At 38.2% G+C, this 16,356-nt stretch overlaps 1 protein-coding gene across 26 annotated transcripts in view; it reads left to right on the forward strand.

The window, feature by feature from the left end:
• The window catches only part of KCNMA1 (potassium calcium-activated channel subfamily M alpha 1), a 505,772-nt gene that overhangs the window by 394,947 nt on the left and 94,469 nt on the right, over positions 1 to 16,356 (forward strand). For 16 of the 26 annotated variants that reach the window (XM_055720090.1, XM_055720092.1, XM_055720089.1 and 13 more), the window contains 2 exons: positions 1,757 to 1,833; positions 3,061 to 3,213. In XM_055720090.1, coding sequence (XP_055576065.1) covers positions 1,757 to 1,833; positions 3,061 to 3,213 — 230 coding nt within the window. Of the gene's footprint in view, positions 1 to 1,756; positions 1,834 to 3,060; positions 3,214 to 11,410; positions 11,585 to 16,356 lie in introns of all 26 variants that reach the window. The other 10 variants (XM_027797209.2, XM_027797214.2, XM_005433513.2 and 7 more) reach the window with 2 other exon arrangements.

Genomic DNA, 16,356 nt, shown 5'->3' on the forward strand with positions numbered 1-16,356 from the left:
ATATTTTTTTCTCATTTCCTCAGAGGCAGTTTGTTTTCTTTTTGGTGGAAGGTGAATATTTTGAAGACCAGAAACTTTCTGCAGCAAAGTATACAAATGCTCAGAAAAGGCTTTTTCATGTTGCATTTTGCTGCTTGGAAAATATAAGACAACTGCTCAGCCTGAAGGAGCAATCTTCCTGGAGGTTTCTTAGGGAAATTGTCAGAAAATTGTATTCTCTGGTCCATATCTCATACAGTAGACATTCTACCTTGCTCCTGATGGGCCACCTAACTACCAGGGCCTTTATTCGGAGGTGTAAAATAACTTGGGTAAATTCATAACTATTTGAATTAGTTATCTACTTCATATTTCTGAACATTTCCTGTAATGTAGTTCCACCTGTGGTGGACCCTAATAAATCTAAAAAAGAAATTAGCAGTGATCATCCCAGATGAGCTGCCAAAGGCTGCCTTTATTCAGAGGCTGCGTATTAATTTTCTTTATTTTTCTTTTTATATTTTGGACCGTAGAGTGTTCTATTCCAGTGACCCCCCCTGCTGTAGCAATCCAACCATCGGGTACTGGTGGCAAAATCCGTGGGTGGTCGCAAAGTGGCAGCTTTGGCTCTCGCTGCCGGTTTACGTTGAGAAGCATGCAGTGAGGGAGGGTGGGAAGATAGGCATGGAGCTGACACATCCTGAATATGGATAAGTACAGGGAAATTTCAGCAGGTTAAAAAGTATGTTTAATTTGTTGTGCCAGCAGGAATCCTGGTAAACTGTAACTGTCCAGCTAGAGGCCAGCTGCGTGATCCTCATAGAATGTGTCACGGCAGCCTTACATGACATGTGGACTTGACAACCATGATTAAACTGTCCTGTGGGCAGTCTCATGCATATTTATTAAACTGGAATTTTGTTTTATTCTTATATAAAGTCAAATGTTTACTCTTCCTCGCTTCCTTAGTTCTTGTGGTGAGCCGTTCAATACAAGAGTAGGACATAAGCAAAAATACTAAATGGAAACCTCAATGGTTCGCCTTGTTAATTACAGGGTTTTGGTTGAAATTTTGGGGTTTTTCTGTCAAAACGAAAATGGTTCTGCTTTATTCAGATATGGAAGCTAAGAGAACAGTCTGAATCAAGACTGTTTGATTCTTCCATTGAGATTTTCCTTTAGGAACTTACTTTGAATGGATTTTCCCTTTCTGGTTTTGTTTAGGTTTGGGATTTTTTTTCTTTTTTTTTCCTTCTTTTTTTTTTTTTTTTTTTTTTTTGAATAGCATATCTGATATTAGTCACATTGATCTCATTGCAATCTCTCATTATATCCAAAACAAAATCCTACTGTGACCAGGTTGGAAAATTGACCCAGGTTGCTAGACAGTTTTTTAAAAAAAATATCTGGTGTATCTTATAAGAACAGAGAATGCATTATATATTTATATTTCTGTGACAAAATTCATCGGATGCTCTTTTTTCTAAGATGAAAGACAAATGGACTGATACATTGTGTCATGATTATCATCCCTTCTCCCAGTTACTTTTCAAATAAAAGTTATATTAAAAGAAACACTTATTTGGAGTCTTACGTTTGAAATTATTGGTCTTGCAGCAACTATTTCCTACTTTAAATGTCTAAACCTTTTCAAAGATTAAAGGAAATTAATGCTGGCATGTTTCATTAATTTGGCACTGCAGCAAGAGGAAATGTGGGACTAATTTAATTTATATGGATTAAGAAATGTGTCAGTTTTTCCATTCTGTCTCTCTAGGGCATTTTTTTACTGCAAGGCCTGTCATGATGACATCACAGATCCCAAAAGGATAAAAAAATGTGGCTGCAAACGGCGTAAGTAATATTTCTATCATTCCCTTCCTCTCCTTTTCATGAACTGTTCAGCCTTGGAGAATATCTGTACATGCATTTGCATGTTTTACACAGTGGTACAGAAAAGCTAAGAAATAAATGCACAGCACCATAATAAGTGACATTTGCATTTCTGAAGTCCATATGTTTTTATTACATTTCACACCGCTCACACCTGTTTTTTCATTAAATAGTCCATTAGAGTCAAAAGCTAACAAAACTTGAAGAATTAAATGAAGCTAGATCTAATCGAGGAGGTTTCTGAGTTAAGAATGAGCTAACAATGCAGTTCTGCTCTCATTCGTGCCATGCAGAAATCCGGCAATTTCAATAGCTTTCCATTTCTAAAGTGCAGAACTTTTGTCAGTCTTGGTGAACATGATTCTCTAAGAGAAGAAACAAGGGAATAATATTCTGTCATATAACTATTGAAATTAATTATTATTGAAATAAATGATCAGTTTTACCGGAGGGAGGAACTGTCTGAAAGAAATCAAATGTTAGTGCCTCTTACATATATCCTTGTAGAGCTGTAATGCTAATATTTGGTTTAGTTTAAGTTCTCAGGGATGCTGTTTAAATTGTTTGAAAAATTTTACATGAAGAAATAATTGACGTTTGGAATTGAGATCAGACTTTCTATCTGTATTTCTAGAAATGTATAGAAACTAGCATTTTATCTATATACACTGTGAAAGGACTTTTTGGAGGAATTATCACTACCATGTTTTAGTCAAAGATGTGTCTGACCCAAGCATATTTGTAATACTGATAACAAAAGGATTTAGGGATCCATTTCTCAATGGATATCTGAATATTTATGTGCATCCCATGGTATCATGCCATGAAAAAGATCATTCAGTTCAAAAGTACTGATTAGGTAAACTGAAAGATCTCAGAAGAGTTGGATTTTATCTATTTTACCATTACTTCTAAAAGGGGAAAACCTCTTATGTATAGATCCAGTCATAGTGTTATCACTGTCTTAGTCTTAGAGGATGCGAGAAAGCCTAAACTGGGCATTCTCTGCCTTTAAGGGGTGCCTGAAACTGAGGAATTGTTGAACATGATTTTAAAAGGGGGAAAAAAAAAATTCACTAGGGTTTTTAAAGAAACTCCTCTCCCCCCAAAAAGACAGGAGTGTGGGACAAAGTATGATTGAGAGAAAGCAGCTGAAACACTGACAGAAAATGGTATTTATCCTCCCAGTAGCCACAAGGAGAGCAAAGCTCATGGAAAGCATGCCTGATGTGGAAGGAATGTATGCGTTGCCTAACATATTGGAAAAAAATTGTTCAAGAACAGTTTATCCATTTGAGAATGTGACCTTTGAACTGCTGCCAAAGCCAATGAAGCTGCTGAGTAAGTTCTGGTAAAGCCAGTTACAGATGCCTCAGGGTGCCTGTAACTCTCAAACCCAATATTTTTTTCCAAATTAACCAACAGTTGAAAATAAATATGTTACCTGTTTAATTTTATCTGATTCTGTCAAAAAAAAAAAAAAAAAAAAAACTATTCTATTTCTTCTCTACTCCTCCTTCACATAGTGTATGCTTTTGACACATGCGCTGATTAAGAACAGGAAAAAAAATTCCCAAAGAGCTGCCATAGTAATGGGAGATCTAGACTTTTCCTTGAAATCTGTTAGAAGGTATGAATCCGGAATTCACAGTATAAGGGGCAAGAGCCATTTATTAGACATTAATGAGAATGAGCGTAACATCCTCAGTAGTAGGAAAGCACGGAGAAAATGGAGTGTCCAGTGACCCAGCCAGCACAAGGGATGTTATTGCCAGCAGTAGGGCTGTGGAGAGGTGAGAGTGACAACTTCTTTGTGTAGCACTAGGAAATGTTCCAAATGGCATGGTCACATGTATCAGTCCATTAAATGAAAGGGTGTGGGACAGATGAAGAAACAGAATGATGGAGTTAGTGAGGCAGAAGGAGGTGGCGGTGGCTGTCAGAGCTGCTGCGGTGAGCACTGAACGCTAAGGAAGGAGCCCTCTGAGTCAGGTGGGAAAGAACAAAAAAAAAAAAAGAAAGAAAAAAAAAGGTCAGTGAGAGTAAAATCTTAAATTTCCCTTTCATTGTCTGCCATCTGCCCTCTTCCCTCTCCCTTCCTGCATACACACCCATATGGTCACAGGTATAGTGATAGCTGGGAGCAGATTCCACTTAGGAGCATGCTCCCAGCTATTAGGGATAATAGAATTGCTTTGCTTTTAAAGTTCTGTCAATCAGCAACAAAATTTAAATGAAAAATGTAAACAGTAATTAGTGATTTTTGATCAGATTTTGATGACAATCTTAAGATTCCTTTTATGGGACCTGAGGTTTTTTGGGGTTTTGTTGGTTGGTTTTTTTAAGGTAAGTCTTTAGTGCAGTCTATTATTCAAATAAAATATCTCAGTTTTTAGCTTTCAAATCACTAATCACTTTTGAAAAATCTTAACTGTGTTATACATCTGTAAACTATACAAATCATTGGTCTTAAAATTGCAGTCTAACCAAAACAAAGCATAAATCAAGAATACTCTTTCCCTATGGAATTAGGAAACTGTCAACTGATCTGTCAACAGCTAATATGTCAATTTGATTTTCAAAGGCACTGCAAATAGTCACACATGCGTATTTGTAGTCCTATATGATAAATATATATTCTAATTAGCCAGTAACATAGCAATTAGAGGCAACTGAATGCGGAAAATGTGTAAGATGAAAGGTTGTATGTAAAAATATTGACACATTCAGGTGAATTAAATGTGAAAGAATATCTTTACATGGAAAACTTAATTATGGTGGCATTAATTAATGCAGTTTCCTGTGACACTTGAAAACCACATTCTTTAATAATGCATCTGGGCTTGCACATCCATTTAGATACCGTATGAACATTATCTTGTGGTGTTGTCGGGGTCTAAACGTGAGTCTGACCTACATAGCCATTTGTCCAAACCTGTTAGGCCTAATATTAATAATTCAGGGCAGATCAGTATGTTTCCACAAGGCCAGGGATAATGAAAGTAACCTTGTTTCCTTTTGCAGTTTCTTTGCCATCCCGTTTTTCTTACCCATCCCACTCCCTGAATAACATATAAATGCTGATGTCACGTTGTCCAGAGAAATGCTTATGTGGAAATTTTATTCACAGATTGTTAATATTTTTTTTAATGTTTTCGATCTCTTTCCTATTCCATTAACTGTAGTTTTTGCAGCAAGGGGCCAAATACATGTATATGTTTATATAAAATGCAGCCATGTTGGGATGAATTCTCTAAACTGGATGACCGACGACTCCTGTTTCTTTCACTTTTGCAACAGCTGTGGTCTAATTCTCTATATATTTTTTCCAGTGACAGTGCTTGCTGTGAACGGTGGGGGTTGAACCCCAGAGGGGACATATCGTGTGTACATTGATGTGTTTGAAGGAATTTCTTGTAATCTATGACAATTGACAAACTTTTGATTTATTTTTCCTCTTGCTGCCTTGGAACACGGCCCCTACTATATTTTAACTGCACACTGATAGTGATCTATTGTGAGTAAAAATGGGTTCCCTGTAGCCCAGAGTGCGGTCCAACCTGTCTTTCTCTAGAAGAGAGTATTTTTGTTCAGTATTTTGGTTCTTTTCTTTATTTATGTTGCATGTAGCAGTGACGTCATACGCACAAGTTTCTCATCGTTTACACCAATGGAGATTAGGGTGACGTTGAAGAAAATACAGCAGTTTCCCCCTCTTCCACCTTGTTGCCCCTTTTTTTTCCACGATCTTATTCTTTCATCCCTATTTGAAAATGAGATCTTGGTGATAGCATTTCCTTGAAGTGATTCTAGAGATACCTCACGAATTTTTAGGGATACTGGTTAGGCTGGGGTAATGACCACTATAGCCCTGTTTGCCTGGTGAAGTGCAATTCATTGTCAGACCCCTCTTCAATTTTTTTTTTGTGCTTTGTCTTTTTCATTAGATAGTTGACACAAAGAGCAACACGCTCTTTCACTGTCCTGGTCTAACTCCTTTCTCCTCATCAGCAAAATAAAAAAAAAAAAAAAAGGAGATGGGGGAAAGCCAGACAATGAATTAAAGGTGTGGCTGCCTTTTAAACCTACCGGCATCTCCAACAGGAAACAAGCTACAGTGATTATTTTCCCCCAGCTTGCTTATTTTGAAATAAATTACGTGAGTAGAGCCACAATGACTTTTCAGGACCTTAACTGTCAAGTTTTACGTTATTATTATATATAGAATATGAACTTTATAGACCACTTCATGTCAATCCAAGTCATCCCACTTTGAAAGCGGCGCAGACTCGATGAAGGCTCTCCTCAGCCACTTTCAGTGTGTACAGTCATGATAATTTAGATAAACACAGCATTTGGGACATGGAAAGAATTTTCTGCTTATGAATGCAAGCACTGCAAAGAAATGTACTGTTTGTAGGACAGTGTTGGGATTAGAGGAGCTCGTTCTTTCAAGTAGCAAGAGGGATCAAATATTTCCTAGCTGCAGCGAGGCGTTACTGAGCCCAACGGAGGCTGCTAGCCGTACCGTGTAACTGCAGCTATTTGAAGTAAGTGAGGCTGTGAAACTTCAGCATTTCACCAGATATTCTCAATTTATTGTGTGATAACACTTTAGGTCTTAAATAGGATTGAGATGTTCCCCTTTCCTCTCCCCGCCCCCCGCCCCCCCAGCCATACATGCCATTGGATCTTGCAGAGGATCCGGGAAAAACACACACTCCTGGAGTTGCATTATAAAGAGCTTGCCAGCTTGGAATTGCAGTGGCCTTCCTTATGATTATCATTATTTACTATTTATCCTACTGTGTTGCCTGCAAACTAGGCTAAAGGATTGAGAACCTGTTGTGGTAGAAAGCATCCAGACAGAGAGCAGAAATTTCTCCCAAGATCTATTTTCAGCCACTGGAGTGACACAGCAGAAAGATGGGGCAGCACAGCACAGCAGATTGTGAGAGAGGTCAGCGTGATAAGAATCAATACTTAATAATAAACCAGAAAGAAACTAATTTCTATGGATAAAATGATGAATCCTATTGACCTGGAGGCAAAATACTGGAAGTAATTTGGATTTATTTGAAGCAAGGTATTTATTTTAAATATGTTTCTCTGCTTAGGCCTTTATGGACCAGAGAAATTAGTTTAAACAGGAATAATTAAACAAGTAAGAGAGTTCTTCATGCTTAGAGAGTATTAAAAAAAGAAAAGGTCACGTAGCTTTGACTTGTTTTTTTCCATTTCCCCAATAGCTTGGGTTTTTTCAGAAATGCAGTTAGCTTTGAAAGTACGCTGGCGGAGAGTCTTCTGTAAGGTAATGAAGGAAAGGTTATGATCAGATTTCAAAATTAAAATGAATTGGTCTATAAATGTGCCATTACTTCAAGACCCGTGAGTCATTCTTATAGCTACTAAAATAGAGCAGAATGTCCACGTAGGTCACCTGCTGTTTCTATAGTTTTGACAACAAACAGCATCATATGAATTATAGAAAGCAACTAACCAACATTCTTTGATTGCACAAGTCGCAAGCTAGGGAAGCGAACGAGCTGACTTGGTGGTCTTGAAGTCATCCTGTAGAAATTAAATAATGGAGAGATAGCTTTGCCTGTTGTGCTAAGAGAAAATGAATCCTCACAAACAGTTTAAGATATGCTGCTGTATTTTTCAGGAAACTGAAACTGTGCTGGCAAAAATCCTTCCAATATTTCAGTATTTCAGTCCCATGATGCTAACCAGCATTGCCAGAAGGCAATCAGATCGCTCTGGTCGCCCTTCAATGCTGCTGTTATTTTACTCGTAGTGTGGATCATGAGAACTTGATGAATTGAAATGACGCTGTGTGCATTTCAGTTCTTTGGTGGGACCTGTTTTTACCTTCTGCTGGTCAAGAAACCTCCAGTTCTTCTTAACCAGCTGTTATCTCGTACAAACCCACTAGATGTCCTCGTAGATCTACTTTCTGTTACCCTAAGGTCACAAGGAAAATGTTAGTGATGGGTGGAGCACGATGATTGGGTAGACTGTATGGTTTAAAAAAAATAAATAAAAATCAGCAAAGATGAAGGCATACATTATTCTGCTTGCTTTAAAACAAACAAACAAAAAACAAACAAACAAACAAACAAAAAAAACAAAACAAAAAAACCAAAACCCACAAGAGCTGTTCCTTGATATCTTAGGTAGGCAATAATCTGCAGTTTCCTTTGCTTATTTTTGCAGCTGGAAATACTTCCTATTACTGTTTGTGAACTCTAAGTAACACCTCAGATCCAGACAATCTAAAAATTTTGCCTGGCCTTTTTGAGTTTTTGCGATGAGAAGGCGAGGTACTGCTAGAAGCTTAGACATTCTTTCCTTATGAGAATGGAAGGCTATTTGTCTTCTGAGAAAAACTGCTACAAAAAAAAAACTTTTCAGAAGTATTTACTTGATCAATAAAAGACAGAAATTTTGCTTTCCTTTTGCTCTTGACACAAATCAGAAAATGGCTAGGTCATATATGCCTTGTTTTGTCAGTAAATTATTTAAGTAGCCTGATTTCTGTGTCCATGATAACATCCCCTGATAGTTTTACTAATTCATTTCACAAATGCTGTGGGATTGTCATCATACTGGGTAGAAGGATCTGATCTTCCTTTTTGTCCATTGGTTATTCAGTTGAAAATAGGGAAGTAATTTCCTTTATGGCCCAACTTACGTTTTTACTAGTTTAAAATAGCAGTTCTATTCAACATCCATAAGAATTCCATGAATAGAAATGAGTCAATTCTGATGCAGGTGGTACAGGTGTCAACTGAATTTAACACCCACCCAGAGGCTGTTCTTAAGGTCCCCCTGTCTCTTTGACGAGTCCCATTTTTTGTTAATGTTTCTGCAAGTTTTATAGGAAATGGTATGTGTGTGGCTGAACCGTTTAAAATCATTTCTGTCCTGTCTTTGATCTTGTCCACTAGTCATCTCTACTAATAATCCATGTTTTGTTTTATTTAAAAGAAAATAAGTATTGTATTTGGTATGAATGTAATAATGACTGTATAAAGGGAATGAAGAGTAACAGCATGTTTTCTTTCCTAAATGTATTGCTCTGGTATGCAGTTGCTTATATACTGGTTGAAACCCTTGTAGCAAGTCCTTTCTGCTACTTACATTTCCAGGTCCAAGCCTGTTTCCTGCATGTTAATGATGTAAAATATTAAAATGATGCATGATCTCTGGAACAACTGATAATAATAGTTAAAAACAGTCCCTGAAAGGGCATCACTTTTGAGAAGTGCCCTGGAGTCCTTCCCCTGTTGAGCAGAAGGGCTTAAATTTCCCCCTTCATTGGTTTAAGTCTGGTGAAAATGGTACAAAAAGTTTTCCTTCCCAAGCCTCTTTGCCCTTAAGGATGATTTCTTTTAATTTTCGTAAATGTGTCCTATCCTATTATTGACTGTTGACAAGATATGGCTACAAGTAAATGAAACCCAGGGACTGTTACTAACCAATGACTTAGCGGTTGAGAATTTCTGAGCAGTGTGTTTTGCTACAGCATTTGATTAGAAAAAGTCCTTCAAAACAGCTATAATTAAAACAAAATGGGCCTGCCTTTTGCCTCACCTACTGCTAGTGTGTCTCACAAATGCCCTTTATTTTGCTTTCCTTCCCTTAAAGTGAAAATAATAAAATAGGCATAATGGAAAGACTTCCACATTTTTGGTAACATATTTTGCTTTTCTTTTTCTGCCCAACTTTTCGATTTTAAAGAATGTGTTGGGAAGAGTTAGACAGAGGGAAACCATGGGAAAATGAATGCTGTTTTGAATTTTCTGTGTAGTTTGAATGTGTGTGCATCAAAAGCTGCAGTGGAAACCTCCTTACTAAAAGCCAAGCTCTGAGGAATGATGTACCATGCAATGAACAAGCCTGACGCTGCATGATGACTTTCTGAACAGCTGTAAGATAACTCTACTAGGATGCTAAAAGAACATGGCATTAGTCATGTGAGCAAAGTTTTAGAGGAATGGAGTCGCTGCTGAAGAGATCACTCATTCATCTCCCTCAATGCCTGTTTTCCACAATCATAATGTTACCCTTGCTTGACAAGTATACTGTATGGCAAGCCATCAAGGCCTTAGAACAGGACTTGACCCATTTGAGCGATTTCAATCCCTCTTCCCTGGTGACTGTGGCATTAAGAAACCGGGGAGGAAAAAAAAAAAAAAAAAGGAACAACAGAAAGAGAAATTATTGTAAATTAATGTCATTACTATAATGCAAAAAAGACATCCTAAACTGAGGGTACAGGCCAGAGAAACATTACCTTTTTTCTGCATTTGCTTTTAAGGTTTTGTTTTTGCCTGTCAGTGTTCTGTTTCATTTTTAGTATAATTGAGTCAGTTCAATCTAAACCATTACCAAAAGTGTTGGTTCAGCGCAACATGTGAAACAATCTCAGTGGCCTTTGCGTTTCTTCAGACTCGAACGTGCCTGTGATTCAGGTAACGTACAAAATGGCACGGTGGGGGTTACACGCCCGTTTGTGAAATAAGATGCTGTATATTTCCAGAAATACCTAACAAGGACATTGGAATGACTGAAGGCTAAAAAAGTTCCATTCTAACCCGTCCCTCCTTTTGGCATTAGCCCTTAATTCTACATTCAGTGGTTTGGTTCCCAACCTACCTGTGAGTCCCGAGCAGGAAACGTGCCAGTGGTTGGTTCAGCATGTTTCAGTGGACCGATGCTCTGTGTGCTTTTGGTGATGCCTTATTTGTGAACTGATTTTAATGTCAAGCATATTTACCATTATTAGTTGTGTCTCTTATATGGGCAAATTTTGGTATTCTGTCAAGAGTTAATTTGAATTCCTGAGGATATAATGTAAATGAAGTAAATTTTCCAGAAAATTTTATGAACATCTTGTAACTCTTTAGTAATGTGTAATTTATTGCATTAAAGGAGTTCCCTGGCACAGTTTAATACAGAGAAATTATTAGCATATGTTTAAGAATAAATATATTTACATATATGTATATGTATGTATGTGTATAATGTATATGTGTGTGTGAGTGTGTGCGTAAGAATATATGTGTATGTGTGTTTTTGTCTGTGTATACATACATACATATATATAGAAAGTCTTTGATTCTTACAGGAAGCAAGATAGGCTAAAAATATCTAACAGATAATCATTTTAACTCAGTAGTATTAATTGTGCCAAGGGAAAAATATATATTCTTAGGATTCTCTGTTTTTACTATGTTCTTTTTTGATCCAAACACTTGACTGTAAACAGTAATTCTTCCCCATGTCTGCGGTCACCCTATAAGACTGAACAGAAATAAAGAGCAATTTATCTTTTGCCCTACTTTTAATGTACAGCCAAAGTGTTATCAATAATCTCATTGCATTTTTTTTTTCCCTGGGTCAAGACTGTTAACATAAACTAAGGCCTGTGTTAAATCCCTTAAATTACCTTCCAGCTGCCTTGTTATATATATAACCTTGCCATTAACCTGCTGCTCTTCCTCTCCTCCCATCCAACACATGGTTATAGCCAAGATGTCCATCTACAAGAGAATGAAACTGGCATGTTGTTTTGATTGCGGACGCTCTGAGCGTGACTGCTCTTGCATGTCAGGCAGTGTACATAGTAACATGGACACCCTTGAGAGAGCCTTCCCACTTTCTTCTGTCTCTGTTAATGATTGCTCCACCAGTTTACGTGCCTGTAAGTTTTAACACCAACACATGCTGTTCCATGTCTGTGATGTCTGTGGTATCATCCCCGTCTTGTGTCGTACATTGTAGTTCTGTGAGTTTTACTGGGCTGATGCTTTTTTTTTTAAAAAAAAAAGTCAAACCCACATTTAATACAGCTCTGTATCTATATTTCTGTTTTAATTTATTTTTAAGATGAAAAATGTGATTCATTATTTTGCTTCGTGTGCTCTTTATGAGGCATGCTTTTGCAATAGCATGCAGGACCTTAGTAGTGCAGTTTGGTGACATCTTTTTTATTTAATTCATACAATATAAATTGTCATTAATTAAACAATAGGTGCTGCAGTGGAGGAACAGGCCTGTGTCTAAACCTATGACCGGTGCTAAGCAGACAGCTTTAATGGTGCTGGCACTAGAGCAGCATACAACGGGCAGGGAATAAATATACAGGGTACAACTTAGCTGCTGAACCGTGGCAGCTGCAATTCTATTCTATGCTGCTACCCATTGTCTTTAGTTTTGTTTGTAACCCTTCAGCCTCAGTAAGGCAGGGCCTTCCATCCAACAGTGAAACCGCAGAAATCTTAGTAAAAAAGGTTGTACGTTTTGTGGTGCCTTTTTAGAAGGGCTATCCTGATGCAAGCTTACTTCCTGATGCAGGCTTTTTGAAATTAACTGTGGAATCTGTCCCGTAGGACAGTACCATTCTGGAATATGCCCCAAAAGCTCCTTTGAAAGGTCAGAGTTGAGAGAGAGAAGGCAGAGAACGTAGAACAGTTCTGCGTAGCCTTTAATTCTTTGGGCGAAATGACAGGGATTTCAAAGCTTGCTTTATCAGTGTGATGTCAACAACTGAAGGTTGTTAAATACAAAAATGGTGATTTTAAATTTATTTTTTTTTTCATTTTCTTATCCTCTTCAGATGTTCATAACAGGCAAAACTATGTCTTGGGACAGGAGCTATTTTCCTTTCCCCACCCAAGTAGCAAAGAAAAGCTACAAAATTATTCAGAAACATCTATAAAGGAGTATTAGGACTTTTGATCAGGAAGCATGTCGGCTTTGTTACAAGTCATCACAGATAAAAATGCTTTCCATGGCTAAGAGTGTAACATAGTTAGTAGATTGTGTCTGGTTTCCTTTTGATACCATATGTATATTGCAGTATCTAGTCCAAGTGGTGAATGATTTTAACTAGTTTGACACTTGAACTATTTTTCTGGACACAAGTGTGGAGTGTATAACAGTACTGTGATTTTTGTTAGCTTTTTTTGTTTAAAGACTGTCAGATAAAGATTTTAATAGGATTTTAGAGATTTTACTAGAACTCTTCTCTCTGTACATGTGTATAAGCACTCTGAATGTTCTTCTTGTCTACTTGGCTGCGACTTGTGCGTCAGCTCAGGGGAGATGGTTCCCAGTTTTAAGTCCTATCCTAAGTTCCAGGAGTTTTTATCCTTTAAAGAGGCCTTTATCAGGTTAAAACACAGCAAAACATACATAGTTAAAAAAAGCCAACAAGAAACCTTCCTGGATTGAGAATTACTGCGGGCGGTGTTACTTATGCAGCCTAACAGCCTCAGTGACACGGTGCCCGGTATAGTTTGCCTTAATACAGACTAGTACAGAGAATATGTGGTTGGGTCCCGGCACTGGTGTTAACAGCAACCAGGTCAGGCTAAATGAATACATCCCCTACAAATGGGTAAAATTTCTGCCATTAGCACTGTTTGGTAAGGAAAGAAAAACCGTAATTTATAGGTTACCGTAGCTTTCAAGTTCACTTAAGACTGTACAGAGGCAGATAACGTAAACATTTTTGATTGTGTTGCCTGCTGAGCCAAACCCCTCTGCAATAATGGTATTATTTCCACCAAAAAAACCAATACTTTGGGGAAACACGGTAGATCTACGCTATATTTTGAAGGCTAAGTGATATTGACAGCTTTGAGGATTTTTAGCATCCTATCTTTCAGGGGCCCTTTCCCCCCTTCATCACTCCATCAATTCAAAAGAGATCTCACTCTTCCCCTTGTGAGACTAGTCACCTTTGACTGTTAATAATAAGTACGAAAATCAATACCAATTCACACTCTTCGCAAAGCAGCATAAGCCTTTCTTTTCCAATTAATATATATACACACAGATGCAACGTTTCACTGGCAGGGCTTCAACAGAAATCAGTGTGTTTTCTTTGCAGTGTGCAGGGGTCGTATGATGCCCATCTTGACAGAGCTAGTTAACTCAAAGGATGGCGGTGAGAGTCAGCTTTTCATTAAATATGAGCAGATGTGAAATGTAGAGTGTTTGACAATTAGAAATGGCAGCAGCAGGGCCCCAGAATCAAAGTAAGGTCAGATTGGTGGATCAGATTACCACTCTTACATTCTTTAGTTGTTCTGAAAATCATTTTGAATTAGTGTCAGTGGAGCCATGATGGGTTTTGCCCTTTGTCTTTTATGCTAGGACTGTATTGTTTCCCCAGACACTCATTAAAGGTCATTATATTATTACAGGGCTTGCTTTGGTCATGGTGCCCCAGTTGGGTTGGGTTGCTTCTACAATTGCTTAATGCATTTCTTTCTTTCATTTCCCACCCCCACCCCCCCCCCTTTTTTTTTAATATACTTTTGGTTATAAAAGGAGGCTTGTTTTTTTTTCTTCCCCAAAGTAAATAAAATCACAGACCATTGTATGAAACTTGAAACAGTGAGTAGCTTTTATAATAATTAATGCTGTTTGTACAAATCTGATGTCAAGTAGAAGACACCAATTTACATATTCAATGATGTACACAGGATTTAGGGTACTAATTGTTTAATACATAGAGAAAGTAACACTTGCAGTGTATTTTCCACTGTGAATGATTTTCTCTGTTATTATATTGTTGCTTTTACTTCCAGCAAATGAAAATCATATTTTGATTAAATGTAATCACATTAAAATAGCTTTTGAGTTTATAGGCAGTTGTCTGGGGAAAAAAAAATGGATATGATTTTTCTAAATGTAAGAAAATAGGATTTGTGTGTGTATATGCTTTTTCAGGTTTAGCTGCTTTTGGTGGGTTGCTACATGACCAGCACTCAAACAGTCCAAGTATTTTTTGCACTGGAGACTCAAGGAAATTAGAGTGAAGAGAGGCACTTAGCCACTGAAAAACCTGGGGTGGTTTATACAGTGAAATTATGTTACTAAGTGTGATGTTTCTGCTTAAGTCTGTGCCAAATCTTGGGGAGTGCCATTCAAATGATTAATTGATACAGACAGAATCTTGACCTAAACCATTTAATTTCTGTGTCTATCACCATATGGCTGTGCTTCTCAGGAACATCACAAGTTCACGTTCCAAAAGCAAACCTCTAAATTTGTTGCTGTGCCCACTGCCATGGGAATCTAAATTTCCAAAGACATTCTTGATACTAGGCCCACACAGATCTAATTGAGCTTGTGAGAAAGCATGCCTTGGCACACTCTGGTGGTTCTGAGAAGCTTTGTGTGGAGCCTTTATGGCTTTGGTGGATATCAGGGCTCTCTGGAGACAAAAGACAAGACTAATTATCACTGTATTTTGAATTTAGGGTTCAGTCTGAACTCCTAGCCATCTTTTGTGAAAGGAAAGACCATGTAAGACAAGTTGGAGGAAGCTTAACTTCTGAAAGCAGCCAAAGCATGTACCTACCTACCTACCTGTGTCCCAGGCCCAGTTTAGAACCAGATATTCCATCTGGTGTTCTAGTGCCATCACGTGATTTATGGTGAACAGACAGGTTAGATGCTGAGTCTTTTTCGAAGGACTTGAAATCACATTTTGCAAGATCAGATGGACATTTTGGGCGGCTTGGAGAAGGAGAGCTGCTGAACCAAGGTTGGCACACTGTGCTGCAGCTACGTCTGGCAATGTGGTTTAACAAGTTAGGTTGAGGAAAACTCTAGCCTCTTCATTGACCTGTGCTATTTAGGGCAATGTAGGCTCTTCCTGTGTGTCTTTACAACTTCAAAACCTAAATTCTATAGTGGGAATGGGAAAGACGTGTCACTGACTTAGCTAGAGAGAATGTATAACACTTACATCGGTCAGTGTATCTAGAACTCATCGGTCGTGTAACTGCACTCGGGCTTTTCTGAATGAGTTGAATATTAAGTCCTGGGTTCCCAAATTGCTGGCTGGATAGACAGCGTAGTCTTCATCTCTCCTAGAATGCAAGAGCTATACCCTCTGCTTTCTATGGAACAAAACTAACCTACTACTGCTCTAGTCTTGCTGGAGTAGCCAAGACAACAAGGAATACTTGATTTTATGGGTGATCTAAGGTGCAGGAAGGGCCTGTGTGTGCCCCACCAAAGACAACTTTCAGTGCCAGAATTTCCTTCTCCCCCTTTAGCAGCAGTGGTTTCCCTTTGACAGGATGTGTGTACCACCTTGTGGTGGCTACTGACTCCGAGATTCTCAAACCAGCTATAAATATGATCCCATTTACATTGTATTGATGATACTCGAACAGGAAAAGGTAGGGTGCTACCGCTGCTCTCTTCCGCTACGCACTTTTTCTGAGCTGTGCGAATCCTGTTGTGGCCACAGGAGGGATGGAGAGTCATTTGTTCTGAAACCATTGCTTTTACATATGCTGCATAAACACTTTTCTCTTTAATATAACCCGCTGATCCCTCTGTGGTCACACTGTCTCATCTTTTTCCTGCTCAGAAAGGCAATAGCACACCTTTAATGTTTTGAGGAAGAAGAAACAGAGGGAGTAAATAAGCGATCGGGTCTGCTCGGAA

Source organism: Falco cherrug, chromosome 9, assembly GCF_023634085.1.
Source record: "Falco cherrug isolate bFalChe1 chromosome 9, bFalChe1.pri, whole genome shotgun sequence".
In the NCBI taxonomy this organism is placed as follows: Eukaryota; Metazoa; Chordata; class Aves; order Falconiformes; family Falconidae; genus Falco; species Falco cherrug.